Consider the following 20475-nt stretch of genomic DNA (forward strand, 5'->3'; position numbering starts at 1 on the left):
TCTCTCTCTCTCTCTGTCTCTCTCTCTCTCTCTCACACACACACACACACATTTTAAAAGAAATGAACAATAAAGGCTTTCTTCTACTAAAATGTACATTCTGTGGTCCCTATCCAAGTTCCATTGATCAAAGAAAGCACTGGACCAAACCCAGTCCAATGGATCAGGAAATATACCACAACCTTAGTGGGAAAAACTTAAGGGCCACATCAAAGGCTTAAATTCGGGAGATATTTAAGAATGAAGAAGAGCTGAGCGTGATGGCCCATAACTTTAATCCCAGAACTCAGGAGACAGAAATAGATATATCTGTGTGAGTTTTAAGCCAGAGTACTATACATAGTATGTCTGGGCCAAGGAAGTTTATATACTATGATCCCATCACAGTGATTTTTTAAAAAAGGATTGAAAAAAGAGTGCAGTATTGCAGACATTGAGTTAGTGTCAGGAGGACAGTGGTGATACAGTTTACTCAGTTGGTAGAGTGCTTTCCTAGAATGCATGAAGCCCTGAGTTTAAACTCTAGAAGTGCATAAGCCAGGTAGAGAAATTCATGCCCGTAGTTCCAGCATTCACACAGCCGAAACAGGAGCAGTAGAAGTTCAATGTCATCTTCTTCTATATATAGTGAATCTTGGATTCTTGAGACCCTTTTTCAAAATATGTGATAAAAAATCAGACCAGAATGAGACCAGAATGTCTAGGGATGACAGAGTATACAACTAAACTATATTTCATAACTTCCCACAAAATTATATATGGCCAGAGCTCTGGACACTTGAAAATGTGTAAGCAGATGAAGGAATTTAATACAAACCAAAACCCTTAAAATCCTTCTACCTTGTCATATGTCTATCTTCTACTCTTCCCTATCTAACAACTATACAGATCTGATGCCCTCTTCTGGTGTGTATGAAGGCATCTATAATTGTACTCATAGATATAAAATAAATAAATCTTTTAAAACATCATACCTGTGGAAAAGGCAGGTAAATCTCATTAAAATCGTTGGCCTTAAAAGCCTCATGGTTTCTGCTTCAACTCTGGGATACTCCCAAAAGTGGCCATAGATAATACAGCCAGGTGGCCAAGCTATGACTCAGTAAAACTGGCAGTCAAAATATAATAAGTACCAAAAAGTCATGATAAACAAATTAAGTGCTCTTTTGTTTGTAAACTTGGGCCCTGTACTAGAGGTGAAAGCATTATCCTGAGCCACAATTCATTTACACATGTGACTGGCTTCGGACAAACTAATCCCAGAAGTGACTCACCACTAATTGGTATTGTATCAGGGTAAAAAGTGGTAGAGTGGACCATACATTGCAAAAGAGAAAAGCTGGAGGTCTTATGAAACCAGCATGGTTATACATGTGACCCAAGGTAAATCAGGCAGAAACAGTTTGAATCAACTTAACTGTACGTTCCCATAAAGTCCTCAAACAATAACTGTGCCAACACAATGTACTACTGTGAGCATTCTTACATTCACTGGGCCAATTTCAATACTAATTTGGAGCAATCTGTCATGTAATCATGATTTATTTTCTACTATGAAGATCTCATAAAACTTAAAGGCATATGAAAAATAATCCAGATATAAAACAAAATCCTTTAGTAAATGGTCACTCTACAGAAACTAATTTCCTTCTTCAAACTCTATAAATGTTGTTTTCATAGAAATTATTTTTCCCATCACTCATCAGTGACTTCTTAAAACAGACACCTATAAAAATTCATTTTAATGCAATTATAACTTCGCTTATTGAGATGACAACAGCTTTTCCTAAGCTCCAGTTGATGACATTTTAGTCATCAATCACACTGGGGGAAAATAGGCTTCGTGTTTCTATTTTTTTTTTTTGTTTTGTTTTGTTTTTCGAGACAGGGTTTCTCTGTGTAGCCCTGGCTGTCCTGGAACTCACTTTGTAGACCAGGCTGGCCTCGAACTCAGAAATCCGCCCGCCTCTGCCTCCCGAGTGCTGGGATTAAAGGCGTGCGCCACCACACCTGCTGGCTTCGTGTTTCTAAAGAGAAATTAAAATTTGCACTCTGAGACCTAAGCCATTTATTTTATCTTAAAGATTTACTTATTTATTTTTATATGTACAAATATTTTGTTTGTGTGTATGCATGTCTACCACATGCATGTCTTGTGCCTGAAGAAGCCAGGAGAATGTGTTGGATCCCATGACACTAATTGTGAGCCACCATGTCAGTGTTGGGAATTGAACCCAGGTACTCTGGAAGAACATCCATTATTCTTAACTATTGAGCAATCTCCCTAGGCCTTAGGACATTTCTTTTTAACACTTCAATATTTGCACTTCTTTGCTTTCAAGAAACAGTTGTGGTCATTGTTCATCTAAACATATATGACCATTGATTTGCAACTTGATTTAGAATGGATTATATACAAGTTCATTAACTGCTTTAGTATAGAATATTTCACTTGCCAAATACATAAACCCTATGTGAAAATGTGACAGCTCAGTTAGGAAATCCTTCCTTTTTCTTTGCTTGGAAAAAAAAATGGGAATGTTAACTTTGTTATCTAAAACCAAGGCTTAGATTTCTTGATGATAACTCACAGAGCCTAAGTGCATTATGACCCTAATTGCTAAAGAAGGGAGCAACACCAAGTGGTATAAAGAAATGTTTTTCATTCTGAGGCTCTCTCTCTCTCTCTTTGAGAAATTCTCCAAAAGTAAAGTCCAACTCAATTCCATGTTGATACACCTTACCTGGATTCCTCTGCCTACAACAAAATCCACTTATCTAGTGTTTCCTTTGGAAACAGATTAATGAAGGTCAGTTGCCATTAGGATCAAATGACTCAAGTGTACTGTAAGGAAATCCTAGCACTCTCCGTTCAGGTTCAGTCCATCACCAGTTCACTGGCACATGCTAGGGGATGTTTTCCCAGTATTATTGCCACTCACTTTCATCCAAGTTAAACGGTAAGTTTAAAAGCCTCTGAAAGGCCAGCACCACTCTGTTATTCTCTAGTACAAAGAAAACAGACAAATTGAGTAACCAAAAGATCTGCACAATTACTGTTCCCAGGCACAGCCCCTCTGGGGGATGTGTGATCACTTGTGAGGGCCAGGTTCAAACAGCTAAAATTGAGAATGTCTTAAATCTTAATAAAATAAATGTTAGATTAATTTGAATATGTTATTGAATTTGAGTACTTAATACTTTATCTGGCATGTGAGCACATGTGCCTACATATGTCCAGACAGTGACAAAGAAAGCAAACCAGGAAAAGGTAAGAGAGCTAGGACTAATGGTATGTAGTGACAAGACATACATTGGCATTTTGGTTTCTTAAAAACATACACACACATAAGTATTATAAATTAATGTTTTAATTGTAATGCCAGGTGTGGGATATGGAGCTGCTTCAGTTTACCCACAACAGCTGACGATGATTTGCCTTGTGATTTAGCAGGGCTGTGATTTTGCCAGCTAGAGATAGTTTTTGCAAGTGTATGATATTTGGAATGCTGGTGTACATAAATGTTAAGGCCTTGAGAGGCAGGGTGGGTTGTTGGTTGTTGGGCAGCTGCTGTTGGTGTCCATTTGGTAAATAGTTATGTGCAAAAAAGGAAGAAATAGAAGAAATTAGATGGTGATCAACACAAAACCCACAACTGACCAAAGTACAGGGTGTAAAGCCCTAAATGAAACATCTATACTATAATCCCTTTTCTTACAGCTCAGGGATTGTTGTGGAAGAGGAGACAAATCACTTCCAGAGTCAAAGATGACTACAGGAAACAATGTTTTCTAGACACAACAGTGTAGCTATACATATAATGCATATTGTGACATAATATACATTTTGTGCATTATATACATAGTGTGACAACATATACAAGTTCCAAGTACCCTCAAGCCAGACAAAGTCTCAGCATAGAGGAGACATGTGGACATCCTAGTTCAGGAGCTATATATAGTCCTTAGCTGTTGACAATGGGAAAAGTCAGTTCTCTTTAAGTCGTCATTGGTAGGTCAAGGATACTCTAGTAGGAGGCAACACATCCATGAACCTATGGGCGCCACATATTAGACTTGATGGGTTAAAAAAAAGACACAAAGTTGGGTGAGCAGGAAAAGGAAAGTATTTCTTAAAGGAGTTGGGTAAAAGGGTACATATAATCAAAGATAATTGTACAAAATTCTGGCAAAAACAAGAAAGAAAAAAAGCAAAGAAAAAAAAGACTGAAATAAGTAAACTTTTCTGTAAGACAGGACAGTAAGCATTTTAAGCTTTGGGAGACAACATTTCTATGGCATGTTTTCAACTTTGCTGTTGCACAGAGAATTCAGGCACAGACGATATAGAATGAATGGGCATGGCTGTGTTCCAATAAAACTTTATTTATAGACACCTGAATTTTAATTTCATATTTTTCTTTTGTTTTGTTAAACCATTTAAAAATAACAAATGCATTCTTAGCTCACAGACTGCACCCTAACAGCAAGTTAGATTTGTCATTTAAATCAGCTTTCTAACCTGTTGGTTTAAACTCATCATTCTCTGTTCAATTTGATGAGGTTCAAGATCATCTTGTGGGGGTGGGGATGGAGCTCAGTTGGTAGAGTACTTGTATACTTGCATGAAGTCTTTAGTTTGATCCCCAAAACCACATGAATCAAGTGTGACATCTTATCTCAGTAATCCCACCACTGGGAAGAGGAGAGTATCTGAAGTTCCAGTGTCATCCTCAACTACATAATTAGTTTAAGGTCAACTTTAACTACAAGTGCCCTGCCTCCAATAAAAACAAAAAGGAAGTAGCTGAGAATGTGGCACATGCCTTTAATCTCAGAACTTGAGAGGCAAAAGCAGGCAGATCACTGTGAGTTCCAGACCAGCATAGAGAGTTCCAGGTTAGTCAGACCTACACAGTGAGACCCTGTTACAAAAAGAAACAAACAACACAAAAGCTCAATATGGTTCCTTCAAGATGATTCATCTCTAAAGGTTAGAATTATTGTTCAGTGGGAGCATGCACAGGGTCTTAACACTCTACCCCTATCACAGCAAAAGGAAAAGAAAACACAACATATGAATCAATTTCTTATCCACTACCATGACAAACCATGTGTATATGTGTGTGTATGTATGTGTGTGTGTGTGAATGAGAGAGAATGATCAGCTAGCTGCAAGAGCTATAAAGAAATAATGAGAATTTCCAGGCCATGCCTTTAAAGTATAAGTAACTTTCATGATGACTACAGTCTATGAGCGAGGGGGGGGGATGGCAGAGCAAGAGCTATGTGCTTTCCCCCTGAAGCTGAGTGACTAGACTTGTGCACTGCACGCTAGCAGCCCCTGGGAAACCAAAGTTAAATATTCCTAAAACAGGAATCTAGTTCTGTTATGAAACTCTTCATCATTTTGCCTCCTGACAGCCACAGAAGTCAGCAGAACCAGAAAGGACTCAGAAGATGAGGAAGTAGCATCTTTAATAAAATTCAAATCCAGAGTCTTTGGGGTCTTTCACTGCTAGTCTCCCGAGCTAACTATTATCTTTTGCTTTCCTCTTTACCTCCCCTCTTCCTTGGGAAATGATCAATTTTGGATAATATAAAGGAAAAACAAGAAAAGTTTTATTGTATCAAAGTGGGTTTTCTATCAAAATCTGAGAAAAGTACAAATTAAAACATTTCACTCTTCATCAAAAGTAAGATATGAGTTACAAAATTACCACTTTATTATGACAGATTTTATTTACTGCTATAGACCAAAATGATAATACTGATAGAAGAAAATAACCCAGGAAACAATGTAAAGATGCAAAATATAGCTTGCTCTGAATTGTCTTACTGCCATCATGAAGACTCTTCACATCAGGACTCGGGACCCCACCATCAAATAGAATTGAAGTTACTCACTCAATTCATGAAGGCACTGCTCGGTTTCATAAAACCTCTAGGAGTTTGGGGTTTCCACTCACCCCCCCCTCAGGCAGAAGTGGCATAATCATATGTTTTTCTACTGAACTGTGTTCTTCTATAAACATTTGAGAGAGTGCATCTGCTTTACAAATGAAATAGTCAACAGCAAGAGCAGTAACAATAAAAAATATATGCTTATTTTTATACTATTACTGGGTTATAGAGAAATCATCTGTAATGCTCTCATCTACAAGGATGGGAAAAATGATATATAACTGTTACCAAGGAAACAGCAATGTAAAAAAAATGCATGTAAACTATCAAGCAGTTTAATAACCAGAAAATTAGAATACGAAAAGCATCTTCAGAGAGAACGATGACACAGTGTGTCCCACACAACAAATCCAATCAAGGGTCAGACCTCACAGAGATGCCTTGAAGGGTCACCACCACTTGCCAGCTAATCTAGCTTGGCAATATTTATTTTAAGTGGCAATGATACGATGGCACTGGGTTCTTCAGGGGCAATTAGAACTCAAATTTTATATGATAGAAAGGCAGCAAGTCAGTAGACGAATAGTTAAATGTAGGCGCCTCAGAAAGTCAAAGAAAGCACTTGGCTTATTGATTCCAGCATAGATTAATATTCTCTTTGAAGGCTCTTTAATGACCACTGTCTTTACTCACAAATCGGGCACTTAACAGTTACAGCAAGTGCTTTCTGCATCAACATTTTAAAACTGAAGTTCCTAAGAACCAAAGAAAGGGCTAAGAATCAAACCCAGGGCAACTACATGTGTTTGCCTGTAAGTCAGGAGAATTTGAAGCATTCAAGCCACCACACTGATCAAAGTTAAATCCTTTAGGAAGATTATTCACCCTGAAATCAGGGAAATCCTGTCATGTAAGCACTTTTATACTTGATTTTTCTAACAGTGTTTAAAACACACACAAGGCTTCTTTCAAGAGCAGATGCAAACAGCCACAGACCAACTAAAGCCATCCCTGTTCCAGTTTGAGTGCCATCCTGGAGCTCACACTGGGAATAAGGGAAAGTCTGGTAGGACGGAAGGCTTTTCAATGGCCGCATTGGTTCAGAATATAAGCACTTTCTCCCTTTAGAGGAAACATGCTAGTGGATGACATAAGGACAGAAAATAGCATTTATACTCATTTATTGAATTTTCAACTCTTCTTTTAAAAAAAGATTCTACTCCTTGCTCCTCACCCACCCACCCTCACCCCCACAAATACACACACTCAGTCTGGCCTGAGTTTTAAAAACAAAACCAAAAAACAAAAAAACTCGGACTTGTGGAAACCACAAAGATATGCTATAATCTAGCCAAAACATCTTTTTGTTGAAATACAATAGTGACTTCTCCAGAGATCCAAAGTTTCAGGACTATGTGAAGACGCTGGATGTTTTGTAAATCTTGCTGCTTTTAGCTTGAGGCCACCAACAATTCTCACTGTTACTTTAGCCCATCCCTTCCCTGAACTTTTCTCTCCCCATGTCCCATTTCCATCGATCACAGAAGGCACGCCAACATCCCAGAATTGGCCTTTAGCTCTTTCCTGAGCATGCTTCTTATTTGCTAGCTATTTATTTTTCCAGGCATGGGCAGAAGCATGCAGGAATTTAATAGGACAGTGTGAAGCCATGGCCCTTTGAAATAATCAGCATGAAACCAAATAATTTGTCACATATAGCCACTGACTGCTTCACACATCGCCCCTGTGATCTGCAGGAACCTTCGTGGGTGGCTCTCCGACACATTTATCTACCACCCTAGTATCTCCAATCTTCCCAGAGTAAGTTACATAGGGATCCTTTCCCTAGAGTAATCTATGCCTGATGTGAAGATTAACCTATATGATCGAGAGCATACAGGGATGGGCCGGGAAAACAAAGAGCTGCAGTTGTTGGCACTATCCAAACCTGAGGGTTGTGAGTGCCTCTGAGAGGACTGGGCAAACCAAGTCAACATATTTTTCTGCCTCGGGTTTTTGAGATTGTTCATCCTTTTTTATTCAATCAACACATTTTACTCTTATCCGATAGAATAAAGGAAAGTATAGCATGATACTTGAACTAAAAAAGTGCTTATCTCATAGGGGTTATTGCCCTAGACCTCCAGGGCACAGGGTCTGCCAGAGTCTTGTGAGGAAGTAGGAAGACATAGTTTCCCAACACCTCTCCTGTCCACCTCTCTCAGTTATTGCCCCAAGCACAAGACCTGACTTGTTGTGTACAAGTGAAGGTTTTGGAAGCACAGCAGGGCAGGGAATAGATGAGTACTCTGACCAGATACTACTTAGGTAGCCACAAAGTGCCAATGTTACTATTCTCTTATCAACACTGCTGGGGAAACAAATCTTCCCGATTTGATGATTCGTCTTTAGTTTCAATCATAACACAGCTACTTAGAAGCAAATTTCTAAATCTCCAAGGCTTTAGATTTCCACAGTTACCCAAAGAATGGCTGAAATCCTTATTCTTCTACCTCCATGACTTTGCCATCTGGGTCCCTGCTGGAAACATCCGGGTCAACCTTCAAACTGACTTTTCCAGGGCATAGAGGACTAATTTAGGGGTAGGGAAAGGGGGGTTTGGGTCCTTGCTGTTTGGAAATCAAGTACCTAAGCTCGAAATACTTCTGGTTTTCCCTAGTAAAATCGATTTCAACCATCATCTCTTGACCCTTAACATATAGTGTGACCCCCTAATCACCACTGTGGCTTTTTCTGAGGGAAAACAAGCTGTGCTGAATATCTGGTGGTGGTGGTGTCTGTGTGTCTGTGTCAGTGTGTGTGTGTGTGTGTGTGTGTGTGTGTGTGTGTGTGTGTGTGTGTGCTCTATGCTTGTGGCTATAAAACCCCATCAGAAAGGGAGAAATAAGTTGAAGGCAGCAGCCTCGGGTCCTTTTCTTTTGGTCCTACCTTAAGCCTGGCTGCTCTTTTAAGCTTTTGCTCTTTCCAGCCCCCAGAAAAATAAAGCACCAAGTTTCTGCGGCAGCCCTAGGTGCAAAGAAAACCCGCGCGGTCCCTACCTGGAAAGCTTTGCAATCTTCACAAAGCTGAAGACATCCATGTAGGCAGCTTGGGGACCCCAGAGCCTGGAGGCTCCGTTGCCCCTTCTCACACCAGCAAAGGCAGCCTCAGCAGCCCCATGGCCAGGACCTCAGTGCGCCTGGGGTTTGAGTGGCAGCAGCGGGTGGTGGCGGAGACCCAGGAGGGCCAGTACCTGGAGGCGGCGGCTGCTACCCCCCTCCGGCCGTGAGCTGCGTGTGCATCCCCAAGCAGGACCATTGATGGGCGCCCGCTTCGGGAAAACTCAATGGAGAAGGAGCCAGGCTGGGCACAAGGAGCGGGGGCGGGGAGCACGGCCCGGGTCCTGCGCCCCGCCCTGAGAGCTTTGGCTCTAAGGACCGCAAGGCACCCTGAGGACCAGAGGCTAGGGTGAGGGGTGCTGCTCCTGCTTTCCAGCCCTTGGGGCCCAGTGTCCCACGCACCGAAGATCGCAGACTGAACCAGGAGGCGGCGGGCAAGCTTGGCACACGCGCACGCACCCCTCACAGCACTGCAGCTGCCTCCCTGCCTCCTTCCCCGAGTCCCTTTCTCGCCTCCCTACCCCCACCCGCCCAGGGGGAGGGGGCACTCTCCTGTCATCCGCTCCGGGAGCCTCCAGATCCTTTAGATCTGCTCCAACAGTCCTTAGCGTGCTGCAGGACCGCGACACACTACCTCCAGCCTCCAAAAACCGTAGGGAGAGCAATGCAACCGCAGGCGGCCCTAGGCTTCCGTAAACAGAACTAGGGATGGGAAGGAGCAATGGGATCGTTTGTCAGAGGAAGGGAAGGGAGATACCCAACGGAGTGGGTTCAGTTTTGAGAGCTCAAGAGTTCCCTCTGCTTTCCCTGAACCACTGGAGCGAGATGTGGCTGTTGGGATGACTCGAAAGGTGTGTTCTTTGGACAGCAGCACCACAGCAGCGTTGGTGAAATAAGCACAGGATGAATTTGCGGGGTGCAGGGATAAACACAGCTGCTCCTTACTAGAGGAAAAGAGAACTCAGGGTCCCAGGAGCTGGGGTGGGGGCGGGGTGCAGCGCTAATTAGGAGGGGCTGAGGATGACAGGGAAGAGAAGGGTTGCTAGCTAGGTCTGGCGGGCGGAGCAAGCTGCCTTTTCAAATTGAGGGTGGGCAAAACCCGAAAAGGGGAGGGGGAGAGAAACCTTGCGAGAAGCACAAACCAAACACTGAACACTCACCTTAGACAGAGTAAACTCCAAGTTGCAGCCATTTAGAACTCCTAGGCTTTCTTCTTTTTTTACATAATTACCTCGGAGAATCACGCCTGTTCCTTAACTCACTGCTAGCTTTCCTTGAGGCTTGGGCTTCTCTCAGGGCTTCACCTTTTTTCTTCTTTCTCTCAGAGTCTTAAGGAGTCTTCTCTCAGACTCTTCAGAATCTCTCCTCAGAGTCAGTGAAGGTCAGCTGGCTTCACTGGAGTGCGTACCCCCACCGCAGACAGCTCTCACCTGGAGACAGGGCAACCGCAAAGAGCCAATGCCTCCCGCGAAAGATTGGAGGCTCTGGCTTGGAGGCTCCAGCTAGCCAGTGTGTCTCTCTCTCTTTCTCTCTCTCTCTCTCTCTCTCTCTCTCTCTCTCTCTCTCTCTCTCTCTCTCTCTCCAAGGGATTAAGGAAGAGGAAATAGGTTTAAACTTCCCAGACTTCTGCTTTTGCTGTTATATTTAAAGTCTTTCAGTATTCAGACCCGGGACTTCCATGTTATTTTTAAGGCATTTCTCTCCAAATTAAACATAAAATCAGTAACAATCTGCACAATCTAGATGAAATAAAACTCAGGCATAAATTACAGATTTTCTTTTGAATAGGCAGGGCAATTTTTCCTTTAGCTTCTTATTTGAAGCCTAGTTTAATGTAAATTCTGTAACTTCTGGAACCCAGGAGGCCCAAAGGACACTGGCTTTAGAATACCCTATTGTTTGAATAAAGCAATTATAATTTGAGTATGCTTTATAAATTTTAAAGCACTTATGTATTTGAATCTCATAGCAACCCTGTCATATAAGGGAAAATATTAAAAAAGAGAAATCTTTTCTTTTTATGCCAGTGCCTTCTCAAAGACAGATTAGAAACACACACACATACACACACACACAAACAAACACACACACACACACCATCGATCAGAAAAGGTTACATATCTGAACTGTGCAAAATCTCTCTATTCTTCTTTAAGACAAAGTCTCTGTCATCGAAGTACTAACAAATAATCTAGATGCTGGGACCCTCTCCTCCATTTCCCCTTCTCTTCTCCTCCCAAATAATTATCTTATTCCAGAAACACTGGCCTCCTTGCTATTTCCCAAAGGTACATTTCAAGCTTAGCTTTTAGCCTAAATTATTCCCCCTTTCAATGGTTACTCCACCAGCCCAGAATATTCTTCCATCCATTTGCATGGTTGGCTCTTTGTGCTCTCAACTCTGCACACAAATACTACTTCCACCAAAAACCTGTTGCAATTATTACAAGATCTCCATACTCTGGACTCCAGGTATCTGTCACTGGTTCAGGTTTTGTTTGTTTTTCCTGTTGCCAGAGCACGTATCACCCACTATCAGATTATATAATTTATTTTTATCATTGATGCATTCTGAATCTTCTGCTGGCATTAAAGCTGCACAAGGGCAGAGATCTCTATGGTTTTGTTTGAATGTTGATTTTTTTTTTACTGCTAGATCTCATACCTAGAACAGTTAGTCACCGATCTACAGGAAGACCTTAATACATAATGTCTAATGAACCTCATGCTCTTTAAATCCACAGCCAGAGCACCCTTAGTCAAACATGCCAGGTAAGTATAGTTGCCTCTGTGACATCATGGCTGATTTTTATATCTCTTCCAACCACTGTTCTTCCCTTTATACCCTCTGTCTTCTTTTGGATTACTAATGGTAGTGGTGAAGACCCTGTCTGTTCTCCAGTTATTTTTTTTTCCTCTTCAGTCATCCTACACTGCCCACAATAAAATGGAAACTGACTTCTTCCCTTCACCTCTGCTTCAACATCTAGTGGCAGAGGATCTGCTTAGCATCTACTGGCAGCAGACCAACTTTCTGAGGGGATAAGGGAAAGAAATCAAGCAATGCCTTTCATGGGATAAGGAAAATATAGCTCACTTGGTAACGTGCTTGCCTAGTATGTAAAAGGCTTGGATTTCCATCACCAACCCCAAATAAACCAGGTATAATGGTACATATTTAGAACTCCACAACTCCAGAATTCACTTGAAAGGTGGAGGCAAGAGAAGATAGGATTCAAAATCATCCTCAACCACACATACAAATTTGTGTTCAGCCTGGGATACATGAGGTCCTGTCTCAAAAAGAAAAGAAAAAAAAAAAAAAAACAAAAAACAAATAGTTGTTGCTTATGATAACTGAACAATTGGAAAACCATTTTTTAGAGTACTCAGTTAAGGAAGAATTAGTATATGGTTTACAGGTAAAGCTAAGGTGTTGAGCACCTGCCTATCATGCAAAAGACCCATGGCTCAATCCCCAGCTTTAAACTAATAAATCTATTCCAGATATCACATAACTATTTATTCAGCAGTGAATGTGACAGGAAATAGGCTTTTTGTGTACTTGTAGAGAAAGCCTCCCTTCAAGACATCTGGTCTACCTGGAACAGCTGGCATTGGGGTTTCTTGCTGTGCCAATTTCTGCACTACAATTATGAATGGTACAGATGCCTCCTCTCCACAGCAAAACAGTCACCAGGGGAAATGACTGGCTTTTCCAGGCTTTTATTCTCTCCAATAGAGTAATTGTCTGGTATGTTTTCTAATGGATTGATAGCATTTTCTAAAGCAAAGCCACCCTCCCCACACCTTTGTTTCCTAACTCCTGTGAAACATACTAACACAGCCAGTTAATACATCTGAGCCTGTCTGGGAGCCATGATGAGAGCTGAGTGGCTGGTCTCTTAGCCCCATCCATCTCTCTGTGCCAGATGTGTGCAGCAGAGAAGCTAGGAGAGATTTCTTTGTCTAGCATGAAACAGATCTTCCTAAAACAAACAAAAAGCTCCAGAGTTGAATCTTGAGGACCTCTGTGATTTTTCTGAAGATTCAGCTGTAGCCTGAATAATCTCAAAGGCCTTTCTAGATCTTACAGAGTTAAACATGAGAAACTTTTCCTAGCCTTGTGAAAGTAACTGCTTAATTTGCTTTACTTCGAACCAACATTCTGACAGACATATTGTCAAGCTTTGTTGGATATATAAGCCATCAGATTCAGTGCCAAGTTCTTTACTCACTTTCCCCATGTCTAAAGTACAGCTAATAATACAATCTTACCATAGGACTTAGTAATTGAACTACATGGGAATTGAGGCACATGACTGCTAACTCCAGAAAGATTTCCACAAGCCTCATAAACATGGACAGTACTATTAAAAAAGATTTTCTTCCTTTGAGTGTACTGTGAAGTTGAACAGGGAGTTGTGTAGGGACTAACCAAAGTTGAGCAACATTTCCTACAAATTGTTTCCTGGAGGCCTCTCAGAAGCAAGAGTGAAGAATTGCTTCACTGTTGTCCTGAGAATGCACTGTGAACCTAGATATTCTTCATAGGGTAAAGGCTGGGTTTTATTACCTAGTATCACTAATGAGTGAATAAAATCAAAGTATTCACCCATTTAATATTTATTTGTGGAGATCCTACCGTGTACTACAGATTGCTCCAGGCAACAATGTAAGACTTTGCTCACATAGTCCCCTCATTTGGGGACAGGGAAGGCAGGATTTGTAGTGGTTTGAGTGAGAATGAAAATGAATCCCATAGCTTCATATATTTGAATCCTTGGTTCCAAGTTGGTGAAACCATTTTAAACAAGATTTTGGAGATGTGGCCTTGCTGAAGAAGGTATGTCACTGAGGATGAGATTTAGAGCTTAAAAGATCCAAAACCAGGCTCAGTCTCATTCTCTCTGCCTCCAACATACTGATCAGGATGTAAGGTCTCAGCTACTGCTCTAGTACTATGCCTGCCTGCCTGCTGCCATTTCCCCCACCATGATGGCTTCCCTTCTGAAATTTAAGCAATTCCCCTATTAAACACTCTCTTTTATAAGTTGACTTCATTATGATGTGCCATCATAGGAATACAAAAGTAACTAAGACAGGTAGACAATAGGCAATAAGAAGGAGGAAGAAGAGGGGGGGAGGAGAAAGAGAAATAAGAAATGGCTATAACTGAGAAAATAGACCATGATGTACAAAGAATTAAACTCAATTTTATTAGAAGGGGGTGAGAAAGTGGGTACCTAAGATGCAGTAGTTAGAGAAGAATTCTCTAAGGAAGTGACATTGAGCCATAGACAGGATGTACAGGAAGCTGCTCCTATTCAAGGTTCATGATGCAGAACACACCATATAGAAGGAACAACAAGGACATAATAGGCACAGAGGTCCTGAGGCAAGAAATCTGGGGTCTTCTTAAAAACTGAGATGTTTTTCAGTACATTTATCTTCAGAGTACTGTGTTTGGGGACTAGAGAGATGGCTCAACAAAACAGTGCTGGATATTCTTCCAGTGGACCCAGATTTAATTGCCAGAAAGCCACATATCAAGTCACAAACGTCTGTAACTAAAGACCCAGAGAATCCAATGCCCTTTTCTGCCCTTCACAGGCTCTCCACACACATAATACATGGACATGGATGCAGGCAAAATATACATAAACATAAAATAAATTTTACAAAGAAATCTAAAAAGAGTACTGCAATTTAAAGTTTTAAAAAGAGCAAGTAGTAGCCAAAACCAGCCCACCCACTGCGTATGTTGCCAATGCTGGGCAGATGATCCTTTCATAAGAAAGTAGGATAATGGCTTAATGGTTAAGAGCACTAGTTGTTCTTCTGAAGGGCACTTCTTTGATTCCCAGCACCCATATGGTTGCTCAGAACCCTTTGTAAGTTCTGTTCCAGGAGATCTCAGGACCTCTTCAAGCCTCTAAGGACACTGCATGCACATGATACACAGGCATACATTCAGACAAAACATATATATATATATATATATATATATATATATATATATAATAAAGTAAATAAAATCTAAGCAAAAAGAAACAAATCAGGTTAAACATCCTATGAAGTGCAAACCAGTCCATGGCCTCTGCTTCAGTTCCTGCTTCCAGGTTTCTGCCCCACTTGAGATCCTGGCTTGACTTTCCCCAGTGATGGATTGTTACCTGGCAGTATAACATGAAAAAATTGTACTCCCTTTTTAAAACCAGGTTGCTTTTGATTTTTGTTCTTTATGACAGCAATAGAAATTCCGATTAAGACAGTATCCAACATCTCTTCTGACCTCCTTGGGTACCAGGCACTGAACCTCATGCATATACATGTATTATAACAAAACACATTTTAAAAGATCTAAAAAAAAATGAAAATAAAATAAATCAGTAAAATCTTAAAAAAACAAAAACAATATGTGTGGAGGAAAGAAGTGGAAATATGATTTTGTGGTTAAGAGAATTTGCTGCTCTTTGCAGAAGACCTGGGTTCAGTTTCCAGCATTCATATGTAAATCCAGTACAAGGGGAATCTGCTGCATTCTTCTGGCATTTTTGGGCCCTGTATACAAACAGTATACAAATATACATGCAGGAAAACACTCATACATAAAATCAAAATAAATACAAATTTTAAAATGGTTTTGTGTTAATCAAATAGATAAATGGATATAGAAGCATAGTACATGAATATATACAATGAAACTTTATTTATCATTAATAAGAACAAACTTATGATATCTTCAGCAGAATAAACAAAAATAGAACTAACTACATTAAGTCAAATAAACCAGCCTTGGGAAAATCACCACAATGTTTTTTTTTTCTTTTGCGTAAAACCTAGATTTAAATATATATGTACAGGTATAAGTATATGGGGGCATGAAAATAGAAAAGGAACTATGAGGAAGAGGTATATGGGTAGGGAAATAAAAAGTGATAATGGAATATACATGACATAAAGGCAAAATGAAAAACCAGGGAAAGAAAAGTTTAGCAAGGGAAGATGGGATGAGCAATGGAGCAATTAATTTGAAAAAAAGCAATGATAACATTGATTTATATGTATGAAAATATCATAAGAAAACTAACTATTGAGTCTGGAGATATGTCTTGGGGATTAAGAACACTGGTTGATTGTGCAGAGGACATGGTTTGATTCCCAGAAACCACCTACATAGTGGCTCACAACCATCTATTACTCCAATTTGAAGGAATCTGAAGCCCTTTTCTGACTTTCTTAGGATTTATTTTGAGACAAGGATTCATGTATCTCAGGCTGACCTTAATATATAGGTTTAAAAGAGGATGGTGTCTTAGAGTGCTCATTATAGATATGAGCCAGCATAACCAGTTTATGAAATGCTTGCACTTGAACCAAGAGGTTCCTTATATGCTAGGCATCGTGGCTATTCAATCAAGAGTAGCTGGAGAGGAGTACCAACTGAGGGATTGCTAGAGATTTGGGGATCCTAGCCCACTTGGGCATTGCCACCCTCACCAGGTAGTCCTAGTTTATATAAGAAAGCTAGCTAAACACAAGTCATAGTGAGTGAACCAGTAAGCAGCACCCCTCCATAGATTCTGCTTCAGTTTCTTTCCTCAGGTTCCTGCCTTGAGATCCTGTCCTGATTTCCCTCAGTGATGGACTGTGACCATGAAGTATTAGGGGAACCAAACCCTCTCCTGCCCTCAAGTGCTTTGAGTTATATTATTTATCACAGCAGTAGAAAAACAAACTAGGACACTAAGCAAGCGCTCTACCAAAGGACAGTCCCAACCACACACAGTCTCTTAACAAAATCTCTTAACACTCCCATCTCCTTCAGCTAAATCCCTTTCTTCTGCTGAAATTTCAGCACTTCTTAAGTGTCTGTGCTGACATTTTTGGGTGATCGCACTGGCTTTGGTGATGTTTAATGTCATCTATATGTGACAGCTTTGGCTTAGAACTCTCATGGCATCCTTAAACATCTCTATATTTGAGGTCTAATATGTACCTTGAACTTTATGTGTCTTTAAAGTAATTAGTATAGAAAAAAAAAAAACTACTATCTCCAATTCCCTCTCCCTCCTTCTAGCTACTTCATTCCAAAATCCAGAAATCATCTTTGATTATTTTTTCCCTTAAACTTCATCTCATAACAGTTATCAAGTCTTTCAGATCTACTTTTCAAATGGAGCCAAACTTGATCTATTTATGGCATATGCCTGTGAGCCCAGCATTCAGGAACATTGGGGAGACAGAAAAGGGGAGGTTGCTGCAAGTTCAAAGCCAACCTGATTTACCTTGCAAGTTCTAGGTTCTAGAGACCTTGTATCAAAACAAGCCACAACAAAAGAAAACAAAACCTCTGGAATTTGACACATCTTGCATATCTCACTAATTTGATTATGGTTGCATACACACACCACCATGGTCTCTGGATGGCATGACTGCAAAGATCTACTAACTAGTAACCCTGGTCCCTTCCCCTATCTCTACACTGTTTTTCCCAAAGGAATAGCTTCCATGAACTCTGAAGCAGAAAGAAAATATGGAGTGATAGTCTCCTGTATGAAGAGAGAATAGAGACCCTAACTCAAAGGCCATCACTTTGACCTTCCTATTATAAAACAACCCTGGAACTTGAAGCCCAGGCCAATGTCGATTTCACTGATATAAGGTTTTGAGTAGGAAAAAAAAATGTATTACTTTGTCAAATGATGGTGTCAGTGGGCTGTAAAACACTCTGTTGATGTTTGGTAATGTTGGTGCTATGACTCTGAAAGTCTAAAAGGTGCCCGGGAGACATTATTGGGCCACTAAATAGGTTGTATTTAGTACAAATGTTAGTTTACCTTCCGCAGAGGGCTTTGGCAGTCAATAAGGAGGCAGTTTCCAGCTGTGCGATAAATGGCCAAAGAGAGGGATTTTGAAGAGGCCAACAACTGAAAGAAAGAAGGCATTTTTTCTGTTCCCTAGTTTTCCTGTTTTCTCTCTTCTCATTCCTCTTTTTTCTTTTTTTTCTTTCTGCCTATCTTAATATTCCAAAGAGGTAGGAGGAAAGACTAGAAATTGGAAGGCAAGACAAGCTCATTTTAAAAGATTATTATTTTTATTAGTATTAAATAAGGATATGACTCATACTGTACATTTGTAAGGTTTGATTTTCCTAAATGCTTTTGTTCATTAGTCCTGGAAATCACCCTGTGAGTTAGACAAGAAAGTTATTATTATCCCATTTTAGGGATGACAAAAGGGTGAGAGCAGAAAAGCTAAGTGGTGACAATGATTCATATTAAATATGAGGATTATTATGATATGAGAAGCATTGTTTCTGTGTGATCTAACCAGCACCAAGTCAGGAACTTACAAATACCAAATTGTGCAAGAAAAATATCTAAGTTTTACAAGTGCAATTCCATTTTCCTCTTATGTTTAATTACCATACAGGAGATTTGAAATTATTTAAATGTGGGCCAGTGAGATGGCTGAGCATTTTTAAAAAGGGCTTGGTGTACAAGCCTGATGACCAAAGTTCAATCCACAGACTATATGTGGAAGAAGAGAACCCACTCCTGTAAGGTATGCTATGACTTCCACATTGTTGCAATATTTGGTAATATATGAAAACTCGAGGAATGAAAGAACACACACACACACACACACAAACATACATCCTTTTGAACGAACAATAAAAAAGGTACTAGGATTCAGATTCCATCCTCTAAGTGCTCTTGTAGGTGAGTGTGGTGGGGCACAGCTGCAATTCCAGCACTCAGGAGTCTGGGGCAAGAGGATCTGGAGATGTAAGTGTTCACATCTTCATCTATATGCTTTATGGGGACAATGAGTTGCCATGCCCCACTTCCCTTCCACTCCCTATGCAATAGAAACACATGAGTGGCTCTTCCTAAAGGCCAAGAGAGGCAAGATGTTCTGAGAGCCCATCTGCTTCTGTAGCCTTGAAAATCCAGGAGGAACAGATTCAAGATCAGAAACTTTTACCAATCTGCCGTGTATCTATATGATAAGGAAAAGGGACCAGCGCAGCTCCCCAGCAGATGAGCTTTATTTGAAGTTAACAACTACATTTGGTACCTGCACCTTTCACTAAGCTCATTAATTCATCTAATTTATCTTTTATCTTTATCCCTACCCTCTTGCCTGCAGTGTTCTAGAACATACCAAAATTTAGCTCATGGAGGAGTATAATTATGACCTTCCTTCTTAATCTCCTCTGGCGTGATGAGTTACAGTAAGAAAAAGATGAAGGGGTCATTTTAAAGATCCTATAAATGCAGATTGTCATAATATATGTTATTATGCAATAATATTTTGAATTCTTATGCAATAATTTGAAAGAAAGAAAAAAGAGAGAAAAAAAGAAAGGAAGGAAGGAAGGAAAGAAGGGGAAGGAAGGAAAGAAGGGGAAGGAAGGAAGGAAGGAAGGAAGGGGAAGGAAGGAAGGAAGGAAAGAAGGAAGGAAAGAAGGAAGGAAGGAAGGAAGGAAGGAAGGAAGGAAGGAAGGAAGGAAGGAAGGAAGGACATACCATTTGCCTGAGAGATATTTTAGCATTTTTGGACATATTTTAAACATCTCAGATTCACTTTCACTTTTATGCTGTCTTTCTGCTGTTAAAAAAAAAATTCCTGCACTTTGGCCCAGGCCTAGACAAAAACTAATCAAACCACTTTGAATAGCAGCACTTCTGCTTGATGGATAAATTGCTCAAGTCCTGAAGACTATTAGGATGGTGAACTTTAAGTAAGATGCATGTACAAAACTGACTGACTTGGAACAATTCATTCCAGGTTTCTGAGCTCTCCTTCATGTATTGATTTAATATTTTACTGATTAATTCACTCAATATTTATTGAGCCATTCACTGTTCACACAGAGGCAAACACACACACACACACATGCAGCATGGCAGAAAAAAATTTTGTCTGATTCACGTTTATTTTGAGGGACAGAGCAGACTCCTGTTGCCTCTTCAACAAGACTGCTTTCTTCATCTTTTCAGTGGAGAAGAAAGCCCCTTCCTCGGTCCTTCTCTAATAGGACACTTCCTATATTGATGACCTAACATTAATCTCATTCCTCATTGCTTCCAGTCTCTGAATGCAGCCCTCAAATCTTGAGCTATTACTATTATCCTATGCATTACAAATCTTTTAAAGGTTTGGGGATATGGTTCATTAATGAAAAGTCGGTATCACTGTTCCAGAGGACTAGGGTTTGATTTCCATCACCTGTATCAGGTGAATCACAACTCCCTAGAGCTCCATCTCCAGGAATTCTCAACACCTGTGGCCTCTGAGGGCACCTGCACGTAAAGGACAGACACCCCCTGACACACATACACAAGATTAAAAATAAAATATACCTTAAAAAGGAAAGAAAATTAAGGTTATTTTACAAGACAGCATTTTCAACAAATGGTGCTGGCACAACTGGTTGTTA

The 20475-nt window shown here is 40.3% G+C and overlaps 1 protein-coding gene across 8 annotated transcripts in view; it reads right to left on the minus strand.

Annotated features, from left to right (window-relative positions):
- Frmpd4 (FERM and PDZ domain containing 4) overlaps nt 1-20475 on the minus strand; it is a 946095-nt gene that overhangs the window by 634535 nt on the left and 291085 nt on the right. For 2 of the 8 annotated variants that reach the window (XM_021153413.2, XM_029473444.1), the window contains exon 1: nt 8964-9498. The exons of 2 other annotated variants lie outside the window; for them this stretch is intronic. Coding sequence is in view for 3 of the 6 variants with exons in the window: in XM_029473444.1 (XP_029329304.1) it covers nt 8964-9004 (41 nt within the window). In the remaining 3 variants the exon portion in view is untranslated. Of the gene's footprint in view, nt 1-8963; nt 9499-10183; nt 10562-20475 lie in introns of those variants that run through there. 4 more of the 8 variants (XM_029473445.1, XM_029473447.1, XM_029473452.1 and 1 more) reach the window with 3 other exon arrangements.

This window comes from Mus caroli, chromosome X (genome assembly GCF_900094665.2).
Source record: "Mus caroli chromosome X, CAROLI_EIJ_v1.1, whole genome shotgun sequence".
In the NCBI taxonomy this organism is placed as follows: Eukaryota; Metazoa; Chordata; class Mammalia; order Rodentia; family Muridae; genus Mus; species Mus caroli.